This window comes from Mobula hypostoma, chromosome 1 (assembly GCF_963921235.1).
Source record: "Mobula hypostoma chromosome 1, sMobHyp1.1, whole genome shotgun sequence".
NCBI lineage: Eukaryota > Metazoa > Chordata > Chondrichthyes > Myliobatiformes > Myliobatidae > Mobula > Mobula hypostoma.
This window is the reverse complement of record NC_086097.1, coordinates 20,921,930-20,948,424: the sequence shown is the minus strand read 5'-3', so window position 1 is coordinate 20,948,424 and position 26,495 is coordinate 20,921,930. Positions and strand designations below refer to the sequence as shown.

The following is a 26,495-nucleotide window of genomic DNA, read 5'->3' as shown; positions in this document are numbered from 1 at the left end:
GAGGAACTCAGCACGCCAGGCAGCATCTATGGGCTAGAAAAAGTGGTCTGCTGAGTTCCTCCAGCATTTAGTGTGTGTTCCTCAATCTTGCCTGCTCTTGCGTTTGTTGAATCTTTTGGTCCTTGTGATGGGAGTATACTTCTACCATGCATTGGATGCATACTTCTACTCGCAAACATATTTTGAACCAAAGGCAACCACCTGCTTTTTCCAGTTTAGTCTGGTATCTTAAATGACTGGTACCTGAAGCCATTTTAAATGTTTCCACATTTTTACTTGGCTATCCCTATCCAAGCCTAAAATTGAATAAAATGCTGTTACTTAACCAGTGCTTTTATGGTTCAATACAAGTTGGCAGAATAGCACCAGCATCTATGTTCAGTACTGACCTCTGGTATAGTCTGTGTGGTGTTTGAACCTTCTCCCTGTGACCATCTGTTTTCTCCAAAGTTGTTCCAGTTTCCTGTTATAGCCCCAAAAATATGCTGGTTGGTAGGTTAATTGGCTATTATAAATTTCCCCCATTGTGTAGGTGTGTCGTAGGGCAACCAGCAAGTTGATTGCTAAAGAATGTAAATTGAGGAATGCAATTGTTTTGAAAGTCTGCATTGACTTTGATTGCAGCGTTTGAGAGGTTTGGATAAGTATGTGGTTGGAAGGGGTATGGACAGCCATTGTCCAGGTGCTGGTCGATAAAATGAGGCAAAATAATAGTTCATTGCAGACTAGATGGGCCTGTAGTACCCTCACTTAATGGACTGAATGCTCAGGGCAAAGTAAATTGTTAACTTGATATGTCCCAGTTAATTGGGACACATCAGAACCAGGACATTTTGGCTATATTAAGCAGCTAGCTCAATTGGCTGAAGTTTCATGAAAATGGTCAAAAAGGTTTGAAAAAAAGACGAACGCTGTTGAACTGAGTAGCAAATTATGTATTTGCTATTGAAATTAAATTTCACTTAAAACATTACCAGTACTGTAAGACTATTAGCTCCTAATGCATCCAGTGTATGCTGCTGTGTTCTTTTGACTAGAAATGAACAAAATCAGCAGATGCCTAGTACCAATGATAGACTGATTCCATACAATGCTTTCAACGATTGCATCTTCCAAATATTAACTTTCATTGTAACATTCAGGATGATTGTAGATACCTTCACATTCTTAGTTCCTAACTTGTTCAACGAGTAAAATTGTTTCATTTTTGCTCCCAGTTGTTTCTGGCATCTCAAAGATTTGAATGCTTGAAACTGCAGTGAACTGCTTATTTCTTGCCACTTATCAGTGACAAAAATCTCTGCTCTGTGAACGCAACCACATGCAACTGATGGTATTTTAAAAACTATTCACTCCAAGCACGGTCCAGTGTTGAAAAGCCACACAAGTGCATGCAATTGATGCTAATTAGAAATGATTCAGTGACAGACTTCTGTCCCAATTAAGCATCAGTGTCCCAAATAAATGAAGGAATCATGGCTATTTTCTTGATTCGTTTTTTGTTTTTGAGTTGTTCCAAATAAACAGCTGCCCCAATTAACCAATGGCACAATTAACCAGAATCCGTTGTATTAAATAACCATCTTTATTTTTTTCTACGCCTCTATTTCAGAACACTTTTAATACACCTTTCAGCTTGTCCTGCCACTTCAAAGAAATTTATACAGATACATACAAATTTGTTTACCTGTCAAACTAGTAAAACTAATTATGTACTTTTAGTAACTTCTATGAAACTTGGCATAGCAGGATTGCCAAATTTTGGTTGTAGCAGAATATGGTGTAAATGTGTAGTCATTTACCAGAAAGAAAAACTGGTAATACACCCTAAAATTCCTGATGGAGTACTTCTCCTCCCCCACCCCCACCCCCACCCCCAACTCCTATATCCCTTTTACTGAAGGATTCTTGATTTTAGCAGTCTATTTCTGATTGATGCTGCCTCCTTTTTCTGACCATAACATTAAAATTGCTTGTCAACTAGAGTTCCTGCCAACCTTGCCTTCGCTCTAACAGGAGAATGCTGACCTCGGCCTCCTCCTGTTTCACTTTAACAGTCTACCAATTTCCAGACCTCTGTTTTTCTATTGACAGCCTCTCCCAATCAGTGTTTGCTATTTCTCATCAAAATTGAGGATTTCAGCACAGTTGTTATTTTTTTTTAAGTCTGTCACGAGCCTTGTGGCCCATCAGGCCAGTGCTTATGCCAGTTTCCATGACGTGAAGTGACTGAGAGTACAAGACTTCCCCCGCCCCCGCCCGAATAGGAAGCCAGTCTATCGCGAGGTTAACCCCCAGCATTTTTTTGCCGGTACCCATTCTCAGCTGGGTAGACCGGAGCATTTTGTGGTTAAGTGCCTTGCTCAAGGACACACACGTTGCCTCAGCTGAGGCTCGAACCCACGACCTTCAGGTTGCTAGTCCAACACCCTAACCACTTGGCCATGCGCCTCTCAGCATGGTGGACTGGTCTTATATTTTTCCATGATTATTTTAAAACTATATTCACAGGTCCAAAGTGTTCCCCCACTGACATTTGAGCCATTTGTCCAGCCTCATTTCTGAGGCACTAGTGTTACTGTCTCTAGTAAGACTATTTACATATTCCTTAAACATTCCTAAACACATTCAAATTCTTCCTCATTTGCACTATAGCAGCTCCAGTCAATATTTGGCAAGTTTAAAATCATCTGGTACAACAGTATTCTTGCAGGTATGTGATCTTCTGTCAATTTGCATTTACCCTATCTATAGTGCTCATAAATTTGTATACCCTTAAAAGATCTTCCTTCATTCTTTCACACTCCATGGAATAAATCCCTAACCTATTCCATAAGATATGGGCATGTGGCCAAGTGGTTAAGGCATTCGACTAGCAACCTGAAGGTCGTGAGTTCGAGCCCCAGCCAAGGCAACGTGTTGTTTCCTTGAGCAAGGCACTTAACCACACAGTGCTCTGCGATGACACCAGTGCCAAGCTGTATCGGTCCTTGCCCTTCCCTTGGACAACATCGGTGTCGTGGAGAGGGGATGCTTGCAGCATGGGCAACTGCCGGTCTTCCATACAACCTTGCCCAGGCCTGCGCTCTGGAGAGTGAAGACTTCCCAGGTTCAGCTCCATGGTCTTGCAAGACTAACGGATGCCAGAAATAAGATGTAGGAGCAGAAGTAGGCCCTTCAGCCCATTGAGTCTGCTCCCCATTACATCATGGGCTGATCAAATTCTTCCAGTCATCCCCACTCCTCTGCCTTCTCCCCATACCCTTTGGTCTGGCAAATCAAGACCCTATCTATCTCTGCCTTAAATACACCCAATGACTTGGCCTCCACAGCCACATGTCGCAGTAAATTCCACAGATTTACCACCCTCTGGTCGCATTCTTCAATCCTGAAGTCTTGCCCTTTAACCCTAGGCTCCCCTACCATGGGAAGTAACTTTGCCACATGTAATCTTTTCAGGCCTTTTAATATTCAGAATGTTTTTGAGATTCCCCCCCCCCCCCCATTCTCCTGAACTTTGGGGAATACAGCCTAAGAGCTGCCAGACATTCCTCATATGGTAACCCTTTCGTTCCCCATGCAGTAACCCTTTCTTGACTTGACACTGTTGCTAATAGCCCAAGTTAGCGCCATGAAATGCAGGGACCTGAGAGTGATGTACAGTGATTGTTTTTGTTTAAGCTTAAGGATGAGGAAAGATTGCAAAAAATCAAGGCAGCTTGACTCTGTGCCATGGACAGAACCTAATGAGCAGTGCTGTATCTGCAGGTCTGGCAAGGTGCAGTGTAAAAGGAATCATTACAGTGCAATAAAATGAGAGCACTACTTTCAGTGACAATGTCAGAGGCTAGTGTACTGTAATTTGGAAATTGTCTTGAAAGTTTGTGACTGGTTGTGTTAATAATTGACAAAAGCCATAACGAGAACAAAATAAACAGTTTGTTTATCAAGTTAATAAAATTTTGGTCTTTGAATTAACAGGACTCTATGCGAGTTGAGATGGGTTAAGTTAGTGATGACTGGGACTCGTTAACAATGTTAAGTGCAAATCTGCCTTTCTTGTTCACAGTATGGAAGGCTCCATTGTCCGCTTGCCTGAGATAGTAGCTTTAAAGAAAAAATACAAAGCCTATCTTTACCTGGATGAAGCTCACAGCATCGGGGCTCTAGGACCCACAGGCCGTGGTGTGGTTGAATATTTTGATCTGAACCCCAAGGATGTGGATGTCATGATGGGAACTTTCACCAAGAGCTTCGGTGCAGCTGGTGGATACATAGGTGGCAAAAAGGTACAATAATTTGTCTCACTCTTCCCATGTCAGATCCTTTTATGAAATGCCATAACAGATCAAATGTTTCACATCCTGTTTGCCTCCCAGAGGCTGGTTGTTTATAATAATGAGCTGAACTTCCTCCCATGCATTAAAATCAAAATAAAATTTATTCAAAGTCAAATTAAATTGATCTATCAGTGGATTTAGTCACTATATACTATTTTGAGACTCATTTTCTTGCAGGCATTTACAAGAAAGTAAAGAAATGATTTATGAAAAACTATGTACCTAAAGGCTGACAATGATTATGCAAAAGACTAATTGTGTAAATTAGAAAAAAACAGAGCATGAGTTTTAGAGTCCCTGAAAGTGAGTCTGTTGGGTTTGGAATCATTTTAGAGTTGAGGTGAGTGAAGTATTTGTGGAGCATGATGGCTGCACGATAGTAACTGTTCCTGAACCTGGTGATGTGACTTCCGGTACCTTGTGCCCATGGTTGTAGCAAGAAAAGCCTGTGTGGTGGGTGTCCTTGACGATGGATACTGCTTACTTGTAAGGCAGTGCTTCTTGTAAATGTGCTCAAAGATGGGGAAGGCTTTGCCTGTGATGGACTGGGCTGTCTCCAAGACTTTTTTGTAGAAAAGTGGTATATATTGCATTAGAAGCAATATATTTTGCTGTTCTTAATCCAGATGAAAGGCAAACTGCAGATGCTGGAGAGCTGGAGTAAAAGTAATGCAGGAAACACTCAAGCCAAGTGGCTTTTGCAGAGAAAAATGATTGATGTTTCAGGTCAATAATTTCCCATCAGAGCTGCTCAGTTCTGATGCGAACAGGAAAGGCTGCTTATCTGTAATTGTTGAATTGAATGTCAAATGTAACAAGTCTAAATATTACGTTGTATTCTTTGTTGCATTGGGTTAGTTTGGAACAGTATGCAGTGCCTATAAAAAGTATTCTCCCCCTTGAAAGTTTTCATGTTGTATTGTTTTACAATACTGAATCAGTGGATTTAATTTGGCTTTTTTGACTGATCAACAGAAAAGCCTCTTCCGTGTCAAAAGTGAAAACAAATTACTACAAATTAGTCTAAATTTATTACAATTATTAAACAAAAAATAATTCATTGCTTACTCACTCACCTCCAAGTCAGTGTTTAGTAGATGCACTTTTGGCAGCAATTACAGCCTTGAGTCTGTGTGGATAGGTCTCTATCAGCTTTGCACATCTGGACACTGCAATTTTTCCCCATTCTTTACAAAACTGCTCAAGCTCTGTCAGATTGCATGAGGGTCGTGAGTGAACAGCCCTTTTCAAGTCCAGCCACGAATTGTCAATTGGACTGAGGTCTTGACTCTGACTTGGCCACTCCAGGACATTAACTTTGTTGTTTTTAAGCCATTCCTGTGTAGCTTTGGCTTTGTGCTTAGGGTCATTGTCTTGCTGGAAAACAAATTTTCTCCCAAATCACAATTCTTTTGCAGACTGCATCAGGTTTTCCACTAGGATTTCCATGTATCTTGCTGCATTCATTTTACCCTCTACTTTCACAAGCCTCCCAGGGCCTGCTGCAGTGAAGCATCCCCATCGCGTGATGCAGCCACCACTATGCTTGATGGTAGGGATGGTGTGTTTTTGATGTGTGGTGTTTGGCTTGCGTTAAACATGGCATTTAGTCTAATGGCCATAGAGCTCAATTTTGGTTTCATCAGACTGTAGAACCCTCTTCCAGCACCAGGTCAACAGTTGAATGCACAGTCTCTCTCTTCACAGCCACTGAAGCTTGCAACTCCTCCAGAGTGTCATGGGTCTCTTGATGGCCTCCCTCAGTAGTCCCCTTCTTGCACAGTCACTCAGTTTTTGAGGATGGCCTGCTCTAGGCAGATTTACAGCTGAGCCGTATTTTTCCATCTCTTGATGATTGACTTCACTGTACTCCAAGGGATGTTCACTGACTTGGAAATTTTCTTGTATCCATCTGAAAGTAGTGGAAGTTAGCACAACATCCTGAAATGGGAGGGTGAGCAGCTAGAGGTTGTGGTACATATTGGTACCAACGACTTGGGTAGAAAAAGGGAGGAGGTCCTGAAAACAGAATACAGGGAGTTAGGAAGGAAACTGAGAAGCAAGACCTCAAGGACAGTAATCTCTGGATGCTGCCTGTGCCACACGACAATGAGTATAGGAATAGAATGAGGTGGTAGATAAATGCGTGGCTGAAGGATTGTAGTAGAGGGCAGAGATTCAGATTTCTGGATCATTGGGAACTCTTCTGGGGCAGATGTGACCTGTACAAAAAGGACAGGTTGCACTTGAATCCGAGGGGGACTAATATCCTGGCGGGGAGGTTTGCTAATGCTATGGGGGGGAGCGGTGTTTAAACTAGAATTGCAGGGGTTGAGAACAGGGAGGTCAAAAGAGGTGAGGGCATGGCATTGCTAATCAGGCATAGTGTGTGTCATGGCTGCAGAAAAGGAGGAAGTCATGGAGGGATTAGCTATTGAGTCAGTGTGGGTGGAAGTCAGAAACAGGAAAGAGGCAATAACTCTATTGGGTGTTTTTATAGACCCTCCCCCTTCCAATAGTAAGAGGGTTCTGGAACAGCGCAATAATAGGGTTGTTGTGATGGGAGATTTTAACTTTCCTAATATTGACTGGCATCTCCTTAGAGCGAGGGGTTTATATGGGTTAGAGTTTGTTAGGTGTGTTCAGGAAGGTTTCCTGATGCAATATATAGATAAGCCAACTGGAGGAGAGGCTGTACTTGATCTGGTATTGGGAAAAGAACCTGGTCAGGTGTCAGATCTCTCAGAAGAGCATTTTGGAGGTAGTGATCACAACTCGTATCTCCTTTACCATAGTGCTTGAGAGGGATAGGAGCAGACAGTTTGGGAAAACATTTAACTGGGTTAGGGGGAAATATACTATTAAGCAGGAACTTGGGAGCAGATGTTCTCAGGGAAATGCATGGCAGAAATGTGGCAAATATTTGGGGAACATTTGCATGGTGTTCTGTATAGGTATATTCCATTGAGGCAGGGAAAGGGTGGTAGGGCAAGAGAACCATGGTAAACAAAGCATATGGAAAATCTAGTTATGAAAAGAAAAGTTTACGAAAGGTTCAAGAAACCAGGTACTGATAGAGTTCTAGAAAATTACAAGGTTGCCAAGAAGGAGCTTAAGAATGAAATTAGGAGAGCTAGAAAAGGCCATGAGAAGGCTTTGGCAAGCAGGTTAAAAGACACCCCCCCCCCACCCCCAAGGCATTTTGCAAGTTTGTGAAGAACAAGAGGATGAGCCGTATGAGAATGGGACCAGTCAGGTGCAGCAGTGGAAATGTGTGCATGGAGTTGGAGGAAGTAGCAAAGGTACTTGAATACTTTGCTTCAGTATTCACCAGGGAAAAGTACCTTGGCAATTGTGGGGATGACTTACAGCAGACTGAAACACTTGAGCGTATAGACATTGAGAAAAAGGATGTGCTAGAGCTTTGGAAAAGCATTAAGGTTGGATAAGTCGCCGGGACCGGACGAGATGTATCCTGGGCTTCTGTGGGAAGCAAGGGAGGAGATTGCTGAGCCTCTGGTGATGATCTTTGCATCATCAATAGGGACAGAATTATTGGAGGGTTGAAAATGTTGTTCCCTTGTTCAGGAAAGGGAGTAGAGATAACCCAGGAAATTATAGACCAGTGAGTCTTACCTCAGTGGTGGGCAAGTTATTGAAGATCCTGAGAGGCAGGATTTATGAGCAGTTAGAGAGACATAGTTAGAGATCAGAGAGATCTTGGGGTCTGTGTGGATAGGACGCTCAAAGCTGCTGCGCAGGTTGACAGTGTTGTTAAGAATGCATATGGTGTGTTAGCCTTCATCAACTGTGGAATTGAGTTCAAGAACCATGAGCTAATGTTACAGCTACATAAAATCTTGGTCAGACCCCACTCGGAGTATGTGTTCAGTTCTGGTCAACTTACTACAGGAAGGATGTGGAGAGAGTGCAGAGGAGATTTACAAGGATGTTGCCTGGGTTGGAAAATATGCCTGAGAATAAGTTGAGTGAATTTGGCCTTTTCTGCTTAGAGTGATGGAGGATAAGAGGTGACCAGACAGAGGTGTACAAGATGATGACAGGCATTGGTCATGTGGACAGCCAGAGGCTGAAATGGGCTAACATGAGAGGGCATAGTTTAAGGTGCTTGGAAGTAGGTACAGGGGGGATGTCGAGAGTAAGTTTTTCCGCACAGAATGGTGGGCGTGTGGGATGCACTATCAGCAACGGTGGTGGAGGCAGATACTTTGGGGTCTATTAAGAGACTGTTTGGTAGGCACATGGAGCTTAGAAAAGTAGAGGACTATACAGTAGGGAAATTCTAGGCAGTGTCTCGAGTAGGTAACATTGTGGGCCGAAAGGCCTGTGATGTGCTGTAGATTTCTATGTTCTAAGCTGGAGAAATTTGTGTTCATGCCATCAGTTTGAAAGCTATCCAGGTGGAATGAGGTGTTGCTCTTCCATCCCTCACATTGTTGCAGTGGAGGAGGCCAATGGGCCAACATGTAGGAATGAGGATTGGAATGAAAATATTTGGCCACTGGGAAATCCTGCTTGTTGTGGGCAAAGCAGAGGTGCTGAACAAAGCAGTCCTGCAATGTCAAGTCTCACTGATGTAGAGAAGGCTGTACGAAGTGCATTGCATACAGTAGATCAGCGGTCCCCAACACCACTCACTGGTGAAGTGTTCAATGGAACTGTAGTTGTTAGAAGGCAGCCTGTAGCTGCTTATTATCGCCACCTCCTGGCAATCACTGAAAATACTATTACAAGTTGCTTGCTGTAAAGCCTTGGACTCTAAAACAAAGCACCTAATTTAAATTCATAATTTTGTAATTGAGAATTAATTAACTTGAGTAAATTTACTGCTTTTTTTCTCGTGAGGACATTTAAATCAGACTAATGTGTACCACAAGTGATAAACGTGCTATTTATTTTAATGGAAACTGACCCCAGAAATCCTCTCTACTTCATCACACAAGTCATGCCACATAGTTAATGGATTTTAAAGTTATTGGAGTAGGGCTGCTGTAAATGTTGATACTGATGTGCAAAACTTGAAATTTAAGGGTGGAATTGCATCATGTTGTATTTTTAAATACTAAAAAAAACACTGGGTATGTAGAGGGCTTACCATGAATTTTTTCTCAAGCAGTCTAATTTGACATAGGCATAATTATTGTCTGTGTAATTTTCAAACCAATTCAACGCTGCAAGTTGCGTTTCTCACCTAGCCAAGTACCTTTCCAACTGAGACTTGGAATATACCAAAAGATGCAATGTCCTGAATCCACTAGGTGGGAGCAGTGATCCACAAAGCAGCCAAAGCTGAAATCTAGTTCAGTTTACTTAGTGTGTGTCTGTCTTGAGGGCACAGTGATGCAGTGGCATAGATAGATAGACTTTATTAATCCCGAGGGAAATTTGGTTTCGTTACAGCCGCACCAACCAAGAATAGAGCGTAAATATAGCAATACAAACACCACCAACAATCAAACAACAAAATGCAAACTATGCCAGATGGAAAATAAGTCCAGGACCAGTCTATTGGCTCAGGGTGTCTGACCCTCCACGGGAGGAGCTGCACGTTCGATGGCCACAGGCAGGAACGACCTCCCGTGCCGCCCAGTGTTGTATCACGGTGGAATGTGACTGAAGTCCAACAGTAAAAATGTCAATATCCAGTCTGCAAACGCGTTCCTCGATGGTAATATGCACCGAATTGCACTATCTGTTGTTAACCAGATCAGTAAGCACCCAACTCCTTTACGCTTACCGCTCTCAGTGCACTTCCGGTCAGCCGGAACGGTATTACCCACCGAACTCCTCTTCTCCATACGTCTCTGTTGTCTCGACCCGGTCCTCTTTCCTCGACTTTGTGATCCCCCTCTGCATCCTCTGTGTTTTCCTCCGGATTTCAGCAGGGGTGTCCGCCACTCTGCTCGCTAAACCAGCCGGCATTAGCTGGTTTCTGGAATACACAATGTGACCTTGCTTCTGTCCCGCATGTCGGGATGTAACCATTTCCAGCGCTTAAAAAAAAACCAAATAAAACTCTCTCTACCAGCATGTTAGAGAGGGTGCAGCTTCAACATGTTACCATGAGAAAAAAAAAATACAAAAATAATGTAAATTAAAAAGTAAGGAGAAGAAAGTAAGAATAGATCGGAACAGCTGTACCAGGCTGCATGCACAACCGGCGCATGTGCGCTAGAGCTTCTACTTAATGAGTTTTAACAACTTGGTCTCTTATCTTGACCATGTGGAGTTTGCACGTTCTCTGTGACCACATTGGTTTTGATTTGGACCGACCTCTGGTTCCCCTTTGGATCCCAAAGATGTGCTGGAAGTTAATTGTAAAGTAGCACCAGCGTGGGTGTTGACAGAAGGTGAGAGCAAAATACTAAGAAATAAGTGGGGGAGGTGTGGAATTAATGGGATTGTTATGAGGGCTAGCATAGACTTGCTGGGCTGAATGGCCATCTGTCCTAAGGAAGTATTTTTCAAGGATTCTGTAGAATGCAAATTTAACTCTGCCTCACTAGCTCATTTTAACAAGGGGTTGCATGTTCTTTATCTAACTTAATCTTGCAGATCTGAAACGATACTTCAAAGAATAATCTGGTGCATTGATAGTGTATATCAGTCTATCTACCTATTCCACAAGATGGTTTGTTACTGTGGCTTTGGATTCAACTTATTGCAGAGAATTAATTTTACTATATTGTTCAATTCCAAATGTGTTGGGTAAATGAAAAGGAAATTGGATTTGTAAAACCCAGCAGATACTGGTATTCTGGATGCTGTGGAAAGGTGTGGAAAAGTAAGAAATGCCTTGGCTTGTTACGATTGCAAGTGTTACAAAAAGATTGTTAAATAGCTCAGAGTTGGTGGGGGTGGGAAGGAGCACTTTGAACACTAGAATTAAAACAGGTTTTAAAATAGGGTTAGAACTATTTTTTTTTAATGTGTTGGTTGCTGTTTGAATTTGAGTTAAATTCTACCTGTGGGAAAGATGGGCACATAAGAATCTTTTTAACCCCTCAAACCTATTCACCCATTCAGAAAGACTGTCGTTAATTTGTGATATGGTTTCATATTTCCTTTGGTTCTATAGTCCTTAATAAATTGATGTAAGAATCCATTGTTTAAAGATCAACATCTAACAGTTGCAGGCTGCTGCAATACTGTGTTGAAGTGTTCCCTTGGTATAATTCTGAAAGCCCTGCTTTTGATTTTCTTTTCGGCTGATTCTAGACCCTCCTAACTAACCCTTTAATCTTATATATTTCAGGCAACTCAGTGCTAGTTTCCATAATTAAAAGCAGAAAATGCTAGAAATGTTCAGCATTGCTGGAATGGGAAACAGTTCCTTGTTCATTTCGGTGGCTGTTTATTTAATCACCCCTCTTAACATTTGGGATGTATCTGCATTTCAGGAACTTGTGGACTATCTTCGCTCATATTCTCACAGTACGGTTTATGCTACTTCAATGTCTGCACCTGTTGCAGAACAGATCATCGCCTCCATGAAGTGCATTATGGGAGAAGATGGTACAACTCTTGGTAAGTTTCTATGGCATAATGGAAGGTGCAACTTTCAACCTTTTTGGGTACATTGAATTCTCGGAGGCCATACCTTGGTGGGAAAAATCTTTCTATAGTGTACCATGAATTTCTGTTAAGTTAGTAATGAAAAGAAAAACATGCACTGCGGAAATAGCAACCATGAAATGTTAATTCGACGTGAGTATATACTATGTACGTTACTGTTAGTATTAATTTTAACTATGATAGGCCTAAATTTATTTGTGGAGTTTGTCTTCTATTGGTGAATGCATGCTTGTTCTTGCAAAGCTATATAGATGACATCAATGTCGTACATGTTTTGATGTCCTTTCTGCATCAAGGATATGGTGGCCTTGGTCTGTGTCAATGTTGTCCCAATTCAGTCCTTTGTGCTGCAATATCTCAATCAATAGAAATTCACTGTTATTGCTCAAGCGGCATTTATTTTGTCGTAAACACAAAATAATCTGCAGATGCTGGGGTCAAAGCAACACTCACAACACGCTGAAGGAACTCAGCAGGTCGGGCAGCATCTGTGGAAAAGATCGGTCAACGTTTCGGGCCGGAACCCTTCGTCCGACCTGCTGAGTTCCTCCAGCATGTTGTGAGTGTTATTTATTTTGTCGTAGTTAGTACAAATCTTCAATCTGCAAGGTCTATGCCGACCAAGTACTAACTGTACTTGGTTCAAAGTCACGTATTTAATAGTGACTCGAGTTTGCTAGATGTTTAAATTTTGTAAGTCCCTTTCTTTGCCACCTCTGTGTTTAAAAGGTTATTCCACGGTTCTCCTGTGGTTAGTGTGGGGATTGCTCTGTCATAAGTGTTGATAGAGGCAGATACATTAGGGGCATTTAAGAAACTCTTAGAGAAATGGAGAGTTATGTAAAAGGGAAGGGTTGATTGATCTTGTATAGGTTAAAAGGTCAGCACAACATCATGTGCAGAAGGACCTGTGCTGTAATGTTCTGTTTTACCTTAAACTTACGCCCTCTAGTCTTGATCGCCTAGGAACATTTCTTACTTACTACCTATCCTATCTATGTTCCTCCTTTTTATATTTTATATATACACACACACTCAGTCTAAAGCAGGAGTATTGTTTACTTTCTGAGAATGCTGAAGAGAGCTTGAATATGGTCATCAGTACTTGCATCATCCTGCATCATCCTACAGATGTGCAGTAGAGACCAGCCGAACGTGCTGCAGTGGGCAAGAAGGCTCTACAATGGGTAGTCAAAACTGCCCAATGTATTACTGGCACCAGCCAATCCACCATCAAGGACATATAGTTCAAGTTTAATTGTCATTCAACCATACATGAATATGGCCATACGAAACAGTGTTAGCTTGGGGACAAGGTTCAAAACACAGCACCAACAGTCTCATAGCACAAGGCATGTATAACACAATCAAGTAGCAAGCACAAATAAGACAGCAGTAAAATAGTCTCACAAAAAAGTATCGTCCAAGACCCTGAGTCCGTGAATGTTGCAGCAATATGCAGTTAAACACAATACAGCTGTTTTCTGCCGAGCAAACACTGCCGGGCAACACGGACTCCAGCTTGGACAGCACACCACACCACCTCCGATGGAGCACTCCGACTCCACCTCTCTCCTAGGTGGCTGTAAATGGGTGACGCCACAGTTTAAAGCCTCATCCTTACAACAACTGAGGCCATGTGGCTCCCCTGACATCCACCAATAAATCAGTGAATCGAATTTGCAGCATTCCACATTAATAATGTCTAACAGGGTCTTGCGATCACAAGAAAAGTGACTAAGACGATCACTCACTGTTGGACTGCACACTACCTTCGAATGCTGACTCCTCTGACATATCTGTGACACAGACAGCAGCACAATCCTCATCAAGTCCAGTTCCTTCAGTTTCTCTGCCAACGAGCAATTTGCTGATGGGATAAGTCCTGCAGTGCTTCAAGTTTTTAATGTTCAGCAGGGTCTTGTGATTATTTAAAAAAAATTTAAAAAGAACAATGTCTTTGGTATATACAGAAAGATGTCAGAAAAGGTCCAGTAACAACATGAAGGATCTCACCTTAACTGCTCATCAACTCCCATCAGAAAGGAGTCTACATAGCACCAATGCCAGGACTACCTAACTCCAAAACAGTTGCTTTCCCCAAGCAGTAAGGTTGATCAACACCTCCACCCACTAACTAACCCCTCTGCATCCCAAACCACCACTATTTTATCATTTCCAGTCAGTCACCTTGCATACAAATACTCCTGTGCCTAGCATCACTTTACAGACATGCAATCTACGTATATAAGCTATCTTATGTATTCATATTTATTGTTTTTTGTTATTGTGCTTAAAGATGTTTCTTCATGCTTTAGTGAATCCAGAGTAACAAGTGCTTTACAGTTGTGTACTGGAAATAACATTAAACAAACTTGAACACTGCATATGTGCTATATTTAACAACTTGGGGTTTGAAATTATTAGTGAATGAAAAGTGAACATATTTTATACTGTTTTCGGCTTCCCAGAATTTTGGCACCACATGTATTTAAGGATTCTGTTCCATTGGGAATGTTTTGTTAGTAACTGAAATCTGCTGGCTTCAGAGGTTAAGTTTCTAATTTATTAGTTTCAATATTCTAAGGTCCTAATGTTTGAAACTAAGTCAGCAGGATAAGGTAGTTTAGAGTGTCTGTTGCAATGATTCCTGCTGGAATACCTTTTGGAGAGGTGATTTTGTATGAAGTATTTTGTAAGTCTTTCAGGACAAGTATCTAGTAGTAAGTTCCTTTGGGGAGCAAAAGGGTCATTTTTGTGTGGAGCTCGGAATATGGGTGAACTCTTAAACACATTCTTATTTGTATTCACCACAAAAGCCATGGAAGATGGTTCAGGGAGTGGGTATATGGATTATCGGAGCAAGTGACTTGAGATATTAGATGTTATGGGCTGCATAATAGGGCAGCATAGTACAACACAATAACAAGCTTTTGACCCACAGCAACACAAAATGCTGGAGGAGCTCAGCAGGACAGGTAGCGAGTATGGAGAGGAATAAACAGTTGATGTTTCAGGTGAGACCCTTCAGGGTTGGAAAGGAAGGGGAAAGAAGCCAGGATAAGAAGGTAGGGGGACGGGGTGGAGGTGCCTAGTGATGGGTGAAAGCAGGTGAGGGGAGGGGGAGTAAAGTGAGAAGCTGGGAAGTGATAGGGGGATGGGGGATAGCCGAGGAGGGGCACTGGAGGCTGGTGATGGGCAGGTGAGAAGGGAAGGAGTTGGAGGGTATCCAGAATGGAAAATGAAAAAGGGGGGGGAGGGTGGAAATTACTGAAAGCTAGAGAAACCGATGTTCATGCCATCAGTTTGGAGGTTGCCCAGATAGAATCAATGTTCATACCATGATTTCTGCATTCTCCCAGAGGTTTTTGTAGGGCTTGCCTTTCATCCTAAATTGGAGTTGGTTCTCTCATTTGTATTAGATGCGGTCTCCTGATCCTAAAGGTAGCATGGCTTTCTACAACTTCAGTTGCACTGAATTTTCAACAAAAGTGTGGCTCTGATACCAAGAAATGCCTCAAGATGGTTATTTCCCACTCTGAAGAAGTAAAATTATCAAAAGATGTACTTTTTTTCTCCATAACGTCCACACTCTGTCTCTTGTTGGCCACCTGTTGCCCTGTAAAGAATCAAGACACCTTTTTAGATTAAAAGATCAAATAGACATTTAATTTGGAAAGAAATAGTATCATTTAATGATTTGTACAAGCTGCGAATCGGAAATGATGTAAGGAGTTTGTGTGCTTGGAGCAGATGAGTATTTTAATCTTGGTGTAAGGTAACAATGGATGTCTCTTTTTAAAAAATTATGTAGTTGGGTAACTTGGCTACAATTGAATGGTGAGGAAGTACAAAGTTCATGCTTTGTGCTGATTTTTTATAAACTGGGAAATCTACGGAATAGTGGATGAATAATATTTCTTGTGAAATCTGTAATCAGTATTTTAACAATTTCATTCTGGTTTTAACTGTTTCTCGGTTATCTGTAGTATCTTCATCTCAGTATTGAAGATGATTTGCATCCATTTGTGTTTTGTTGGTATTTGGGTGATCAGTGCAGCTAAAATGGAACTATAGTTCTCTTCTCTCTCCCCCCCCCCCCATTCATCTGGAAGCAGGATACCTACAATCTTGACTTTTCTAGTTTACTCACGATTATGCTCCATGAATTTGGGAACTTTACTAACTTTTGAAGTTTGGCAGCTGTCTTGTGTGGTGTAAATTCAGGCTTAAATTCTGTCGTCCTATTGTTCAACTGTTCGAGTTGTCGACGCTTAGTATGGCAGATCAGAACTCTGAGTTATTACATTAAGAATCTAGATATTGAATTAAATCCTGAGGTTTGCACTTTGTGTTGATGTTGGGTACTGACCTTGGCTTTACATTTATTAACTTAAATTGAGATCACTTGGACGCCACAGTGGGAGTTGTGATGTTACCCACAGAATACATTGAGGATCAGTACAATGCCCTCAGCATTTTACAGATTATGGTAATAACTGTGCTCAACCCTTTCATGTAATTTGCTGGCAAAAGTTTGGCAAGTGAGTTGCCAAGGCATTCAGATCGTGTGAGGGTGAACAGGTGGCAGTGAGCTTAATGTGAGAAAATTGGATTATTTGGTAGGAAAATTAGCAAAACTATATCTAAATAGTGGAGCTAATGTTGGTTTTCAGACAGATCTGGAAGAGCTATTGCACAAAATATATCATGGACTTGCAGCAGCAGCAAACAAAGATATGTTGCCCTTTTACTAGGGGTTTGGAGCACAAGGATAAGAAATCTTGTTCAATGCGTTTGTTAAGAAGGCCACGCCTAGAATGGTGTCTTGCCAAAGGAAAATGGACTGATGGTTATACACTGCATTCAACTGCAGGATTTTGAGGGTAATCATGTTGAACCGTAAGGGATTAGGAATATACCTGGGTAGTTCAAATGAGGTTTGATGTCATTGAAATGTACAACATTCTGAAATGGGATGATAGTTGATGTGGCTGGTTCCTTTAGCTGGAGAGACTAGACCTAGGGTCTGTAATTTCTGGGTAAGGGGTCATTCATTTTTGATGGATGCCCAGTGGAACCTTATGGAAGGTGATGGAAAATCAATTGGTTGCTGCACTGTTGAAAAGCCACTTTTCTAATTTATGCTACCTTGAATAGTTTTCCAAGTCCAGGTAAGTTTTAGATAATCTGTTAATTAGCATGTACTTTGTCATTTTACCTCATTTTCACTTAATAAATTGATGACTGGAGCAGATTAAAATAAATAAAATAGTCTGCTTTAAAAAAAAACTGCGTTGGTAAACTTTGCATAGGTTTATTTCACAATCTTGAAATGGTTGTAAAATGGAATGGGAGCAGATGGCCATAGAAGTTGGGTACTTTTTTTGTGGGAGGATGCCTTCTCCTAACTTACAGGGCCCCTCTACCTGGAGTAGCTTTTCAAAGATTGTGGCTGCTTGTGAATTTTGGGCATTTCCATTGTCATTAGTGGCAATTTACCAGTTGCTTTTCCTGGATCATTTCTTCTCATCCATATATAGAACTTCTGGCAGCAAAGCTGCTTGCATGTGGCAAGCTACAAAAGTAGCAGACATCGTTTGTGTCTGTTTTTTAGCCTCAGGAAGGGAGGGTTGTATAACTACTACATAATCTCTGCCTCCGAAACAAATTTTGGGGCACAAGAGAAAGACGCATTTTGAACTCCAAGGAATTGGTTTGGATTAGCAGAAACCATGAGTATACATCTTTAAATTCAATGTAGAGGGTTGTAAAATGGCCAAAAAACTACTTTAAGGAGAATATTAATTCTGTCCTGCTCATGAAGGGAAGGGAATTTGCCCCTTCATCATTTTGCTGGAAAATTGCCTCTGCAATGTCCATTCTCTTCTACAGATTTTGTTTTTGCAGAATTTATTGCAGTAACAATTGCTCGTGTTTGAGTTGGAAGTACATTTATTATGTAAAAAAAACTATTTGGCAAGGATGCATATTAGAAAAACATAATTTTGAAAAGGGAAATCAGAGAGTCCCCTTGATGGCTAATTTTTCCCAAGGCACCAAGTTGAAAGTCAGATGTAATGATTGATAGTGTTTGTGAAAACTGCTTCTAACTTCCATCAGTCAGAATTCTGTGACCTTGCCATTTAAACAAGAGTCTGAACCTCATTCTCTTTGGTTCTTTATCCATCAATCAAAGTGTTTCTCACACTAATTCAAATATTTTAATGGAAAATTGCATAAACGGTTCATAAGGAAATTTATGGGTGATTTTTTTTTTCCCTTTGCTCAGGTGAACCCCCCATGAGCTAGTATTGAAAATTCTAAGCCTGAACGTAGTTTTAAAAAACCCAGTACTGTGAGTGGGGATAGAGTAGAAAAGGTAGAATTTGGCAAATATCCTTAAATTTTGATTGAGCTTACTAAATGTGAATGTGTGAGCTTTAACATTAATCTTAAATACCTGCTTAAGCTGCCGCACATTGGAATGATACAGAACCTGCTGAGGAACGGCTTCACATGGGGACAGCTTCTCCACCGCAATCCACAGCACGGTTCAGTGTTCATACAGTCATTCTATGGTCTCCTAGTGAATCTGCAGGGTAACAGTTTTAAGTTAACTTGCAGCACTAGCATTCTGGTATCTGTACTTTAGATGTTAAAGACAGCTTGGTAGCATAGTCATTTACAGCACCAGCTTTTGCCGATCGGGGTTCAATTCCCTTTGCTGCCTGCAAGGAGTTTGTACATTCTCCCCGTGACTTACTCTGGGTTTCCTCCAGGTGCTCTGGTTTTCTCCCAGACTATAAAAATATACATTAAGAGTGTGGGCATGCTATGTTGGTGCCAGAAGCGTAGCGACATGTGGCCTGCCTAGCACAATCCTTGCTTTTGTGGTTTGGTGCAAAAGCAACACACTTCACTGTTTTGATGTACATGTGACAAAGCTGATCTTTTCTTTATTTATAAAAAAGGCAAACTGCAGGTTTAAAAACATAAGCGTTAAAACAAGTACAAGTCCTTGTCCTGAATTTTAAGTAGCAGGGACATTTCAAGCTCCATTTGAATTCTCAGTGCTGAAATCCAGTCCCTCAATTGCCATTATCATGCCAGAGAGCAGGATCGTGCATAAGGTTTGAAAGGCTTTATTTCAATACTTGATCTCCTGAGGCATACCTATCAAATTTTGTATACTAAAGCTGCTTCTGCCGGAGGAGAAATGCATTCTCTGGTGGGCATGCAAGTTTGGGGGGGTGGGGTGTTGTGGGGAGGTTTCTGAGTTGTTGTGTATACATATTTTTTAAGTCTTCTAGCTACATTGTGTATAAAACCACCAGAGATCCATAGGGAACCAGCAGTGGTTCGATGGAGGGGGATCATCTGTTTGCTTTCCCTGTTTGATCAATTGCTCTCCAAAAGAAGCATGGAATTCCAATGAGTTACTGCTTCCAACTGCAGGTTTGAACATAAACAGGTTGACTTGCTCTTGAACTGCTTTGATCTGAAATATGCTGCAACTTGAGACTTCAAAAAAAAAGTACTATACTTCAGTTGGGATTTTGATTACACAGCTAGCTAAACCATAAATGGAAATGTGCAGTGAAGGAATCTTCTTACAAGAGAGTTCGCGGTATATCTCCAGTCAGTGTCATTGAGTTTATTCTTGCCTGAAGCAGGCTTCCTTTTTCAAGTTCCCATGAATTCTTGTTTGTGGCTGGAAAAACAGCTTGAAGTTTGTGTAAATATGGCTCAGCAGGAAGGGTAAAGACTGTAAGACCAGTAGAAATAGGAACAGAATTAGGCATTTGGCCCATCAAATCTGCTCTGCCATTCAATCATGGCTAACTTATTACCCCTCTCAACACTATTCTCCCGCCTTCTTCCCATGACCTTTTGGTGCCTTTACTAATCAAGAACCTGTCAACCTCAGCTTTAAACTTGCCCAATGGCTTGGCCTCCACAGCTCTCTGTGGCAATGAATTCCACATATTCACCAGCCTCTGGCTAAAGAAATTCTGCCTCACTGGCTCTAAAGGGATAATGTTGTATTTTGAAGCTCTGCGATTTGGGCTTGGACACTCCAAGCTTTGGAAACATTCTAAAGTCAGGCAGAGCGATAGTGATAGAAGACTCAACAGCTATGGGATAGACAGGAGATTCTGTGGCAGTGAAAGCGGTGTCAGAGTCATGTTTCCTTGCTGTGTAGAGAATGTCTCATTGGCTGCAGAACATACTCAGAGGAGGGTGATATTTGACTGGATTGAGTTAGTATTCTGGATGAATTGAATTGATTGCCATATTTAATCAAAGGGAACCACCAGAAAAAGAAATCTAAAATTTATTCTTTGGAAAGTTGAAACATTTCTAACTACAGTTTAGCATGAGCATGAACAGGATTTGTTTCCAGATTGAGATTTGTTTCCAGTTGGATTCTGTGGTAGTTTTGGTGAAACAAGCCAAGGGACCTACTGGAGTCAGTTATACAACAGAAATTAGCTATTTGGCCCACCGTGTTGATACCAGCCATCAAATAAGGATCTGTAGGAATTCCATTTCTAGCATTCTCAGCTTGTAATTTTCTAGGCCTTGATACTTAATGTTCATCGAAATACTTGAATGTTAGAGTATCTTACTTTTAAACAGTTTGTTCCAGATTTTTTCACCCAGAGTGGCTGAAATTCTTCCTCAAATCCCCTCTAGATCATCCACCCCTTAAAGCTCTGGCCATGAACATCTCAGCTAAGTGAAAGGTTTCTCACTATCTGTGCCCCTCATAATTTTCTGCTTACCATGCTATAGAATTTGGTGATAATTCCCAAATTTATTGATTAAACTATTTGTGATTGTGCTTTTAGATAGAAAAGTCCTCAGCTTAGGAATGCTCCCTGATCTGTTTTTCTGTCTCTTTTTGGGAAGCTTTTTCAAATAAACTTTTTGGGAATTTTCCCTAATGTCATCTGTGGCTCTATCAATTTACATCTCCTGGAACATTTATGCTTACTCCTGTTGTGATTATCTATCTTTACTTTTGGGCATCCCAGCTGACAGCAAGATACTTGTCCTTGGATGAAGTCATCAGATTATCAAGTGAAATCCCCCAGTATGAAGAACTGGTGTGTTTGAATTATGAATAAAATTGTGGAAAGTGAACAGTGTATTGCTGAAGGAATGCATAAACATTTCTATTTGAATATTCAACATTAATAGCTATATCTCTGTACGTCATGGTAATAGAAAAAAACTGCAGGTACTGGAAATATTTAGCAGGTTAGATGGCATGAATGGGGAGAGAAGTTCAGGTTGATCTTTCAGTCATCAATTAAAAATTGACTTTTTCTCCCCTGTCAGCAAGAAAGGTAGCATCTATGTATTTCGAATAGTTTGTTTTACCATATGAAATGACTTAATTGTTTTTTTTCTTAATGGAATTGGTGCAATGGAGAAGTGCTTCTAATAAACTAGTTATAGGAGTGTATAAAACAACCAATTTATCCTGTATATTGTAAATTAAATAAAGTGCTAATGCTGGTGATTTGAAATAAAACAAAATGCAGGAAAATCAGTAGGTTGGGCAGCATCAGCGGAAAGAAACAGTGAAGAGATCTTTGACCTGAAACATTATCTGTTTCACTTTTTGTAGCTACTGAGTTTTCCCAACATTTTCTATTTTTATTCCAGTACATTGTAGTTGCTTTTTGGATAGTAGAGCTTCCTTTTTTAAAAAAATTACCAAACGTTTTGGACTAAATTTAACCTTATGACATTATTGTCATTCTCTGAAAATGACTTGGTGCACGTAGTCTTGAATGAAACAGTTGCACCTGGGCTGCTTTTGGTCAGAGGATAAACTAAGATAAACAAAGATCAATCCGTAGCCCTTATTGTGTTTATTTTATATTGTAAGTCCAGGTATTTCTCTTCACAAAGATAATGATCGCAATACTCCTACACATGGGAGCTCGTTAGATGTCTTCATTCCGGTTCTTGCAAAACGTCTTAAGTTGTGATAAACATTACACATGAAACTCGTGGTCAAAATACAATGCCATGTTCCTACAAAGGTTTTTTTTTTCTGCCTTAAAATTCACAAGATTTGCAAATGTGTAATTTGGAGGCAAAGTTGATTAGACCTGCCCTACATTCAAGATGACCTGAGCATCAGTATCAGGCATTTCCTCCCTCCCTTTCTTCCGCACCCCCCCCCCCCATGCAGCCACAATATTTTGGAGTGTTTCTTTCAATAGAAATGAATGGGGCTCAATTTCTTCAAATGAGCCATTAAAAAAATACAAATAATTTTTATCAGCTTGAATCACACAAAACAGCAGCGTTGAGGCTTATGACGTAGTGAAGCTATCATCTCAAACTTTTTTCGATGGACGAGAAAACTTTCAATTAGACTAACTAGATGCAGCTACTTATCTCGAATGCATGGTAAGAGGACTGGGCTGCAGGTGAGGCTATAACAATGAAGGTTCAATCCCCCCCCCCCCCCCCACCCCACTCAAACATTTGTTAATTTTCAGGCTATCAAGAACAAAGTTGAACTAAGGGTAAACATAGTCTGCAGATGCTGGAGATCCAAAACAACACACACAAAATGGTGGAGGAACTCAGCAGGCAGGCAGCATCTATGAAAAACGGTAAACAGTCAAGGTTTCAGGCCGAGATCCTTCAGGGCTAAGGACAAGACTGACATAACAAAGAGAACGGAGGCATTGCTGTGTGCTATGTCTCACTGAAATGTGACTTACAGTTGCTTCATCTGATTGTGTCACTCAACCCAAGAGCTTCTCAGTTTACTGGATGGAACATATGACATCCTCGGGCAAAGTCTGAGGCATTAGGGGTCTGCAGCTTGATGCGATAGTTCTGGAAAAGCTTCTGCTCAGCCATTTTGTCATATCTAATGTAAAGTGTCACCCATACTATCTGCAATGGGAGTTCACTTCAGCTGTCTTGACAGTAGTCTACATCCCACCTCAGATAACTCCAGTCAACAGCTGTTAGAGCACTGGAAGCCTGGCATCATTAAGGTAAACGTGGCCTGTTTGGCACAGTATAAACTATTCTAAACAATCACCTGTTTCGCAGCACACAATGGCAACTGTGTGTATCACTACCTACAGAATGCACGTCACTTGGACTACTGTAGCTCCTGCCAAAGTTGTACTGGCAAGGGCATGGGCACACCACTTCCTGCAGGTTCTCAGTCTCACACCATTATGATTTGTAAATGGCAGTAGTTCTTTGCTGTTTCTAAATTCCCATATGACTTGTGCAACTATGTGCTATCAGAATATCTTCAGAATTATTGCATTTGTTTATAAGGATGCCTCACTGGCTCCACCTTGAGGACAGACAGTAAATGCTGGCCTTGTCAGCAACACTCAGGTCCTGAAAAATGAATTAAAATACTCCCTTTCAAGAAATCTTCAATCATGAGGAGACAATTGAAGTGGTTAACGCAAGTCTGATGAACCCAACTAGTGGTAAAGAACCATTTTCTGAAGAGTGGGTGCTTGTCCAAAGCAACAATATAAATAGCCAATATAAATGGTGAAGCTGAAGAATCAAATGTTGTCAAATAGTCAGAGTAATGTAGCATGGAAATAGGTCCTTCAGCCCAATTCATCCTTGTAGACCAAGGTGCCCAGCTAATCTACTCCCATTTGTCCACATTTCACCTATACTCTAAACCTTTCCTTTCTGTGTACCTCAGCCACTTTGGTAATGCATTCTATATACCCACCACCCTCAGTGGGAGGAAAAAAGTTGCCCTTAGCTTCCTTTTAAATCTTTCCACTTCCACTTTAAACCTGTGCGCTCTAGTTCTTGATTTCCCCACTCCTAGAAGAGCTGCATTCTTTCATCCTGTATATGTCCCTCAAAGCTCTCTGTTCAGAGTGGATTAAGGCCAGTTGAAGAACCAATCTGGTTCATTAGTAATAAGAGCCACAGCTTTAAATATGAGCAAGTAAATCAGGCCAGGGAGCATCTGGAAGCAATTGCAAACAAGGTGGACCCAATAATTTGTTGATCTGTTCAAGGATCCCAGTTTAAATATAGGCCTAATTGGTTAGTGACCTGAAATATCAGAAGTTGGTCGAGATCATAAGACATAGGAGCAGAAAAGGGCCATTTCACCCGTTAATTCTGATCCACCATTGTGGCTGATTTATTATACTTCTCAACCCCATTCTCTTGTCTTCTCCCGGTAACCTTTTGACATACTAAAGAACCTGTCAACTTCTGCTTTAAATGTACCCAATGACTTGGCCTCCGCAGCCATCAGTGCCAATGAATCCAACAGATTCACCACCCTCTGGCGAAAGACATTCCTCCTCATCTGTTCTAAAGCAGTGTCCCTCTGTTCTGAGGCTGTGCCTTCTGGTCTAAGACTCCCCTGTTACAGGAAACATCCTCTCCACATCCATCCCATCCAGGTCTTTCAATATTCAAAAGGTTTCAGTGAGATCCCCCTTCCCTCATTCTTCTGAACTCCAGCAGGTACAGGTCCAGAGCCATCAAATGCTCCTCATTCATTAACCCTTTCTTTCCTGGAATCATTCTCAGGGACCTCCTCTGGACTCTCTCCAATGCCAGCACATTTTTCTTTCTTGGATAAGGTTGATTTAACTGTTTCTACCTGAATTGAATACTTCTGGTTCTTTCAATATTTTCAATACTTCACCAAGGTCTCGGCCTGAAATGTAGATTCTGTTCCCTTCCATAGAAACTGCCTGACCTAGTGAGCCCCTCCAGCATTATGTGTATGTTACTCTGGATTTCCAGCATCTGCAGAATCTCGTGCTTAGTATGTTTCTATTTTTGATCTATTTGTAATTGAATTAAGCAATGACTAAAGTAGAAGATAACTAGTGTTGTTATTGATCTCAAAGGAAATAACAGAAATTTGCTGGGAAATTTTCAAAGGTGTGAGGAAAGCCTATTCTGCGTTGCAATTTTAAGAAAATTTTATTTCTCCGAGTTATCTTGTCAGGGAAAAATAGTCCTAAAATTTCACATTACTTTTTGCTATTCTGATGTTTTTAAAATAACTGATTGTGATCTGAAGGTATCTGGTTGTGGAAGAGATGTCTTCATTGATTCAGGTGAGTAGGTGGACCCTTTCTTTATTTTGCTGTTTACAGACTAGGTTTGCTTCCCGCAGATGTCTTGTAGCATTCTTTTAAGGAGCACAATGTTCTATTTTGGCTTGTCAGATAAACACTAATCCATCCCTGATGTGTGTAGCCATCTATCTAAACCAGATCACTTACTGTTTACTAACTGGCAGAAGACAAATGTTGCTCTGTTCAACTTTGTGCATGTTGTCCTTTAGTACCTGCATGCTGCTGTATTATCAGGGACATGGCATAGGCAGGAAATGAATACTGGAGCAGTGGTTGTAAGGCCTGAATTACCTAATGGCCTGCTGAGAACACAGATCTGGAATATGGAAAAGTACCGTTAAAACAATATAAGATCGAGTCCATCAAGAAATGAGAACCATCAATTTGCATCCGCTGGCCTTGAGTTAAAACATCTAGAAATAGAGAAGATTTAGTGCAAGAGTTTCCAACCTTTTTTATGTCATGAACCCTCTACTATTAACTGAGGGGTCCATGGTTTATAAGGATATAGACCAAGCTTGAATGGAAATCTTGGCTGTCATGGAAAATTGGGCTGAAGGCCTGTTTCTATACAATGATACTAACTAAGTTGGAAGCGTGAAGCAAAGTGGTAAGGGGCTCATTAGTGAGAGGAATAGGCAGGTTTTCTGTGGCCTAGAACAAGACTCCAGGATATTCCAGTGCTGGGGTCAGATGTCATCCAGACACAGGATACATCCAAACTTGAAGGGGGGGGGCCAGTATATTTGCAGGCAAGTTTATTGGGAGGTTTTTTAACTAATTTGGCGTGGGTGGGAGTAGGGAATGACAGACTAATAGTATGGCAGTTAAGGTGATTGACCCAAATTGGAGAGGATAAATCGAGCAAGTACAGTACACGGGTTGTAAAGCATGGGTATACTTGAAGGCTCAACAGTATTTACTTTTAGTAGAAGCTTCACGGTAAGTTGTTGAGCTTAGAAAATGGATCACTACATGCAGTTGTGATATTATTCAACTATGGAAACTTAACTGAGTAAAGGACAGGACTGTCAGCTTAATGTTCCAGGATACAGATGGTTTAGTTTTGACAGGCAGGATGCAAAAGAGGGAGAAATTGCACTGGTGATTAGGGAAAGGGTCACAACAGTATTCAGAGAGGATAACCTGTAGAGATTGTCCAATGAGGCCCAATGAATATAAGAATAAGACAGATCAATATAACAAGAATTGGAGGAACAGGTATGTAAACAAATTGCATAAAGAGGTAAAAGCAATAGGATTATAGTAGTAGGGAATGTTAACTTGCCCAAAATTCAGTGAAATTGCCTTAGTATAAGGAGCTTGAACCAGATGGAAATTAAGACCATAAGATTTTGGAGCAGAATTAGGCCATTTGGCCCATTGAGTCTGCTCTGCATTTCATCACAGCTGATCCATATTC

General features: G+C 41.0%; 1 protein-coding gene across 1 annotated transcript in view; it reads left to right on the top strand.

Moving 5' to 3' along the window:
* Positions 1–26,495, top strand: part of sptlc2a (serine palmitoyltransferase, long chain base subunit 2a) — a 148,084-nt gene that overhangs the window by 74,425 nt on the left and 47,164 nt on the right. The window contains exons 8-9 of the mRNA XM_063044515.1: positions 4,070–4,289; positions 11,762–11,888. Coding sequence (XP_062900585.1) covers positions 4,070–4,289; positions 11,762–11,888 — 347 coding nt within the window. The remainder of the gene's footprint in view (positions 1–4,069; positions 4,290–11,761; positions 11,889–26,495) is intronic.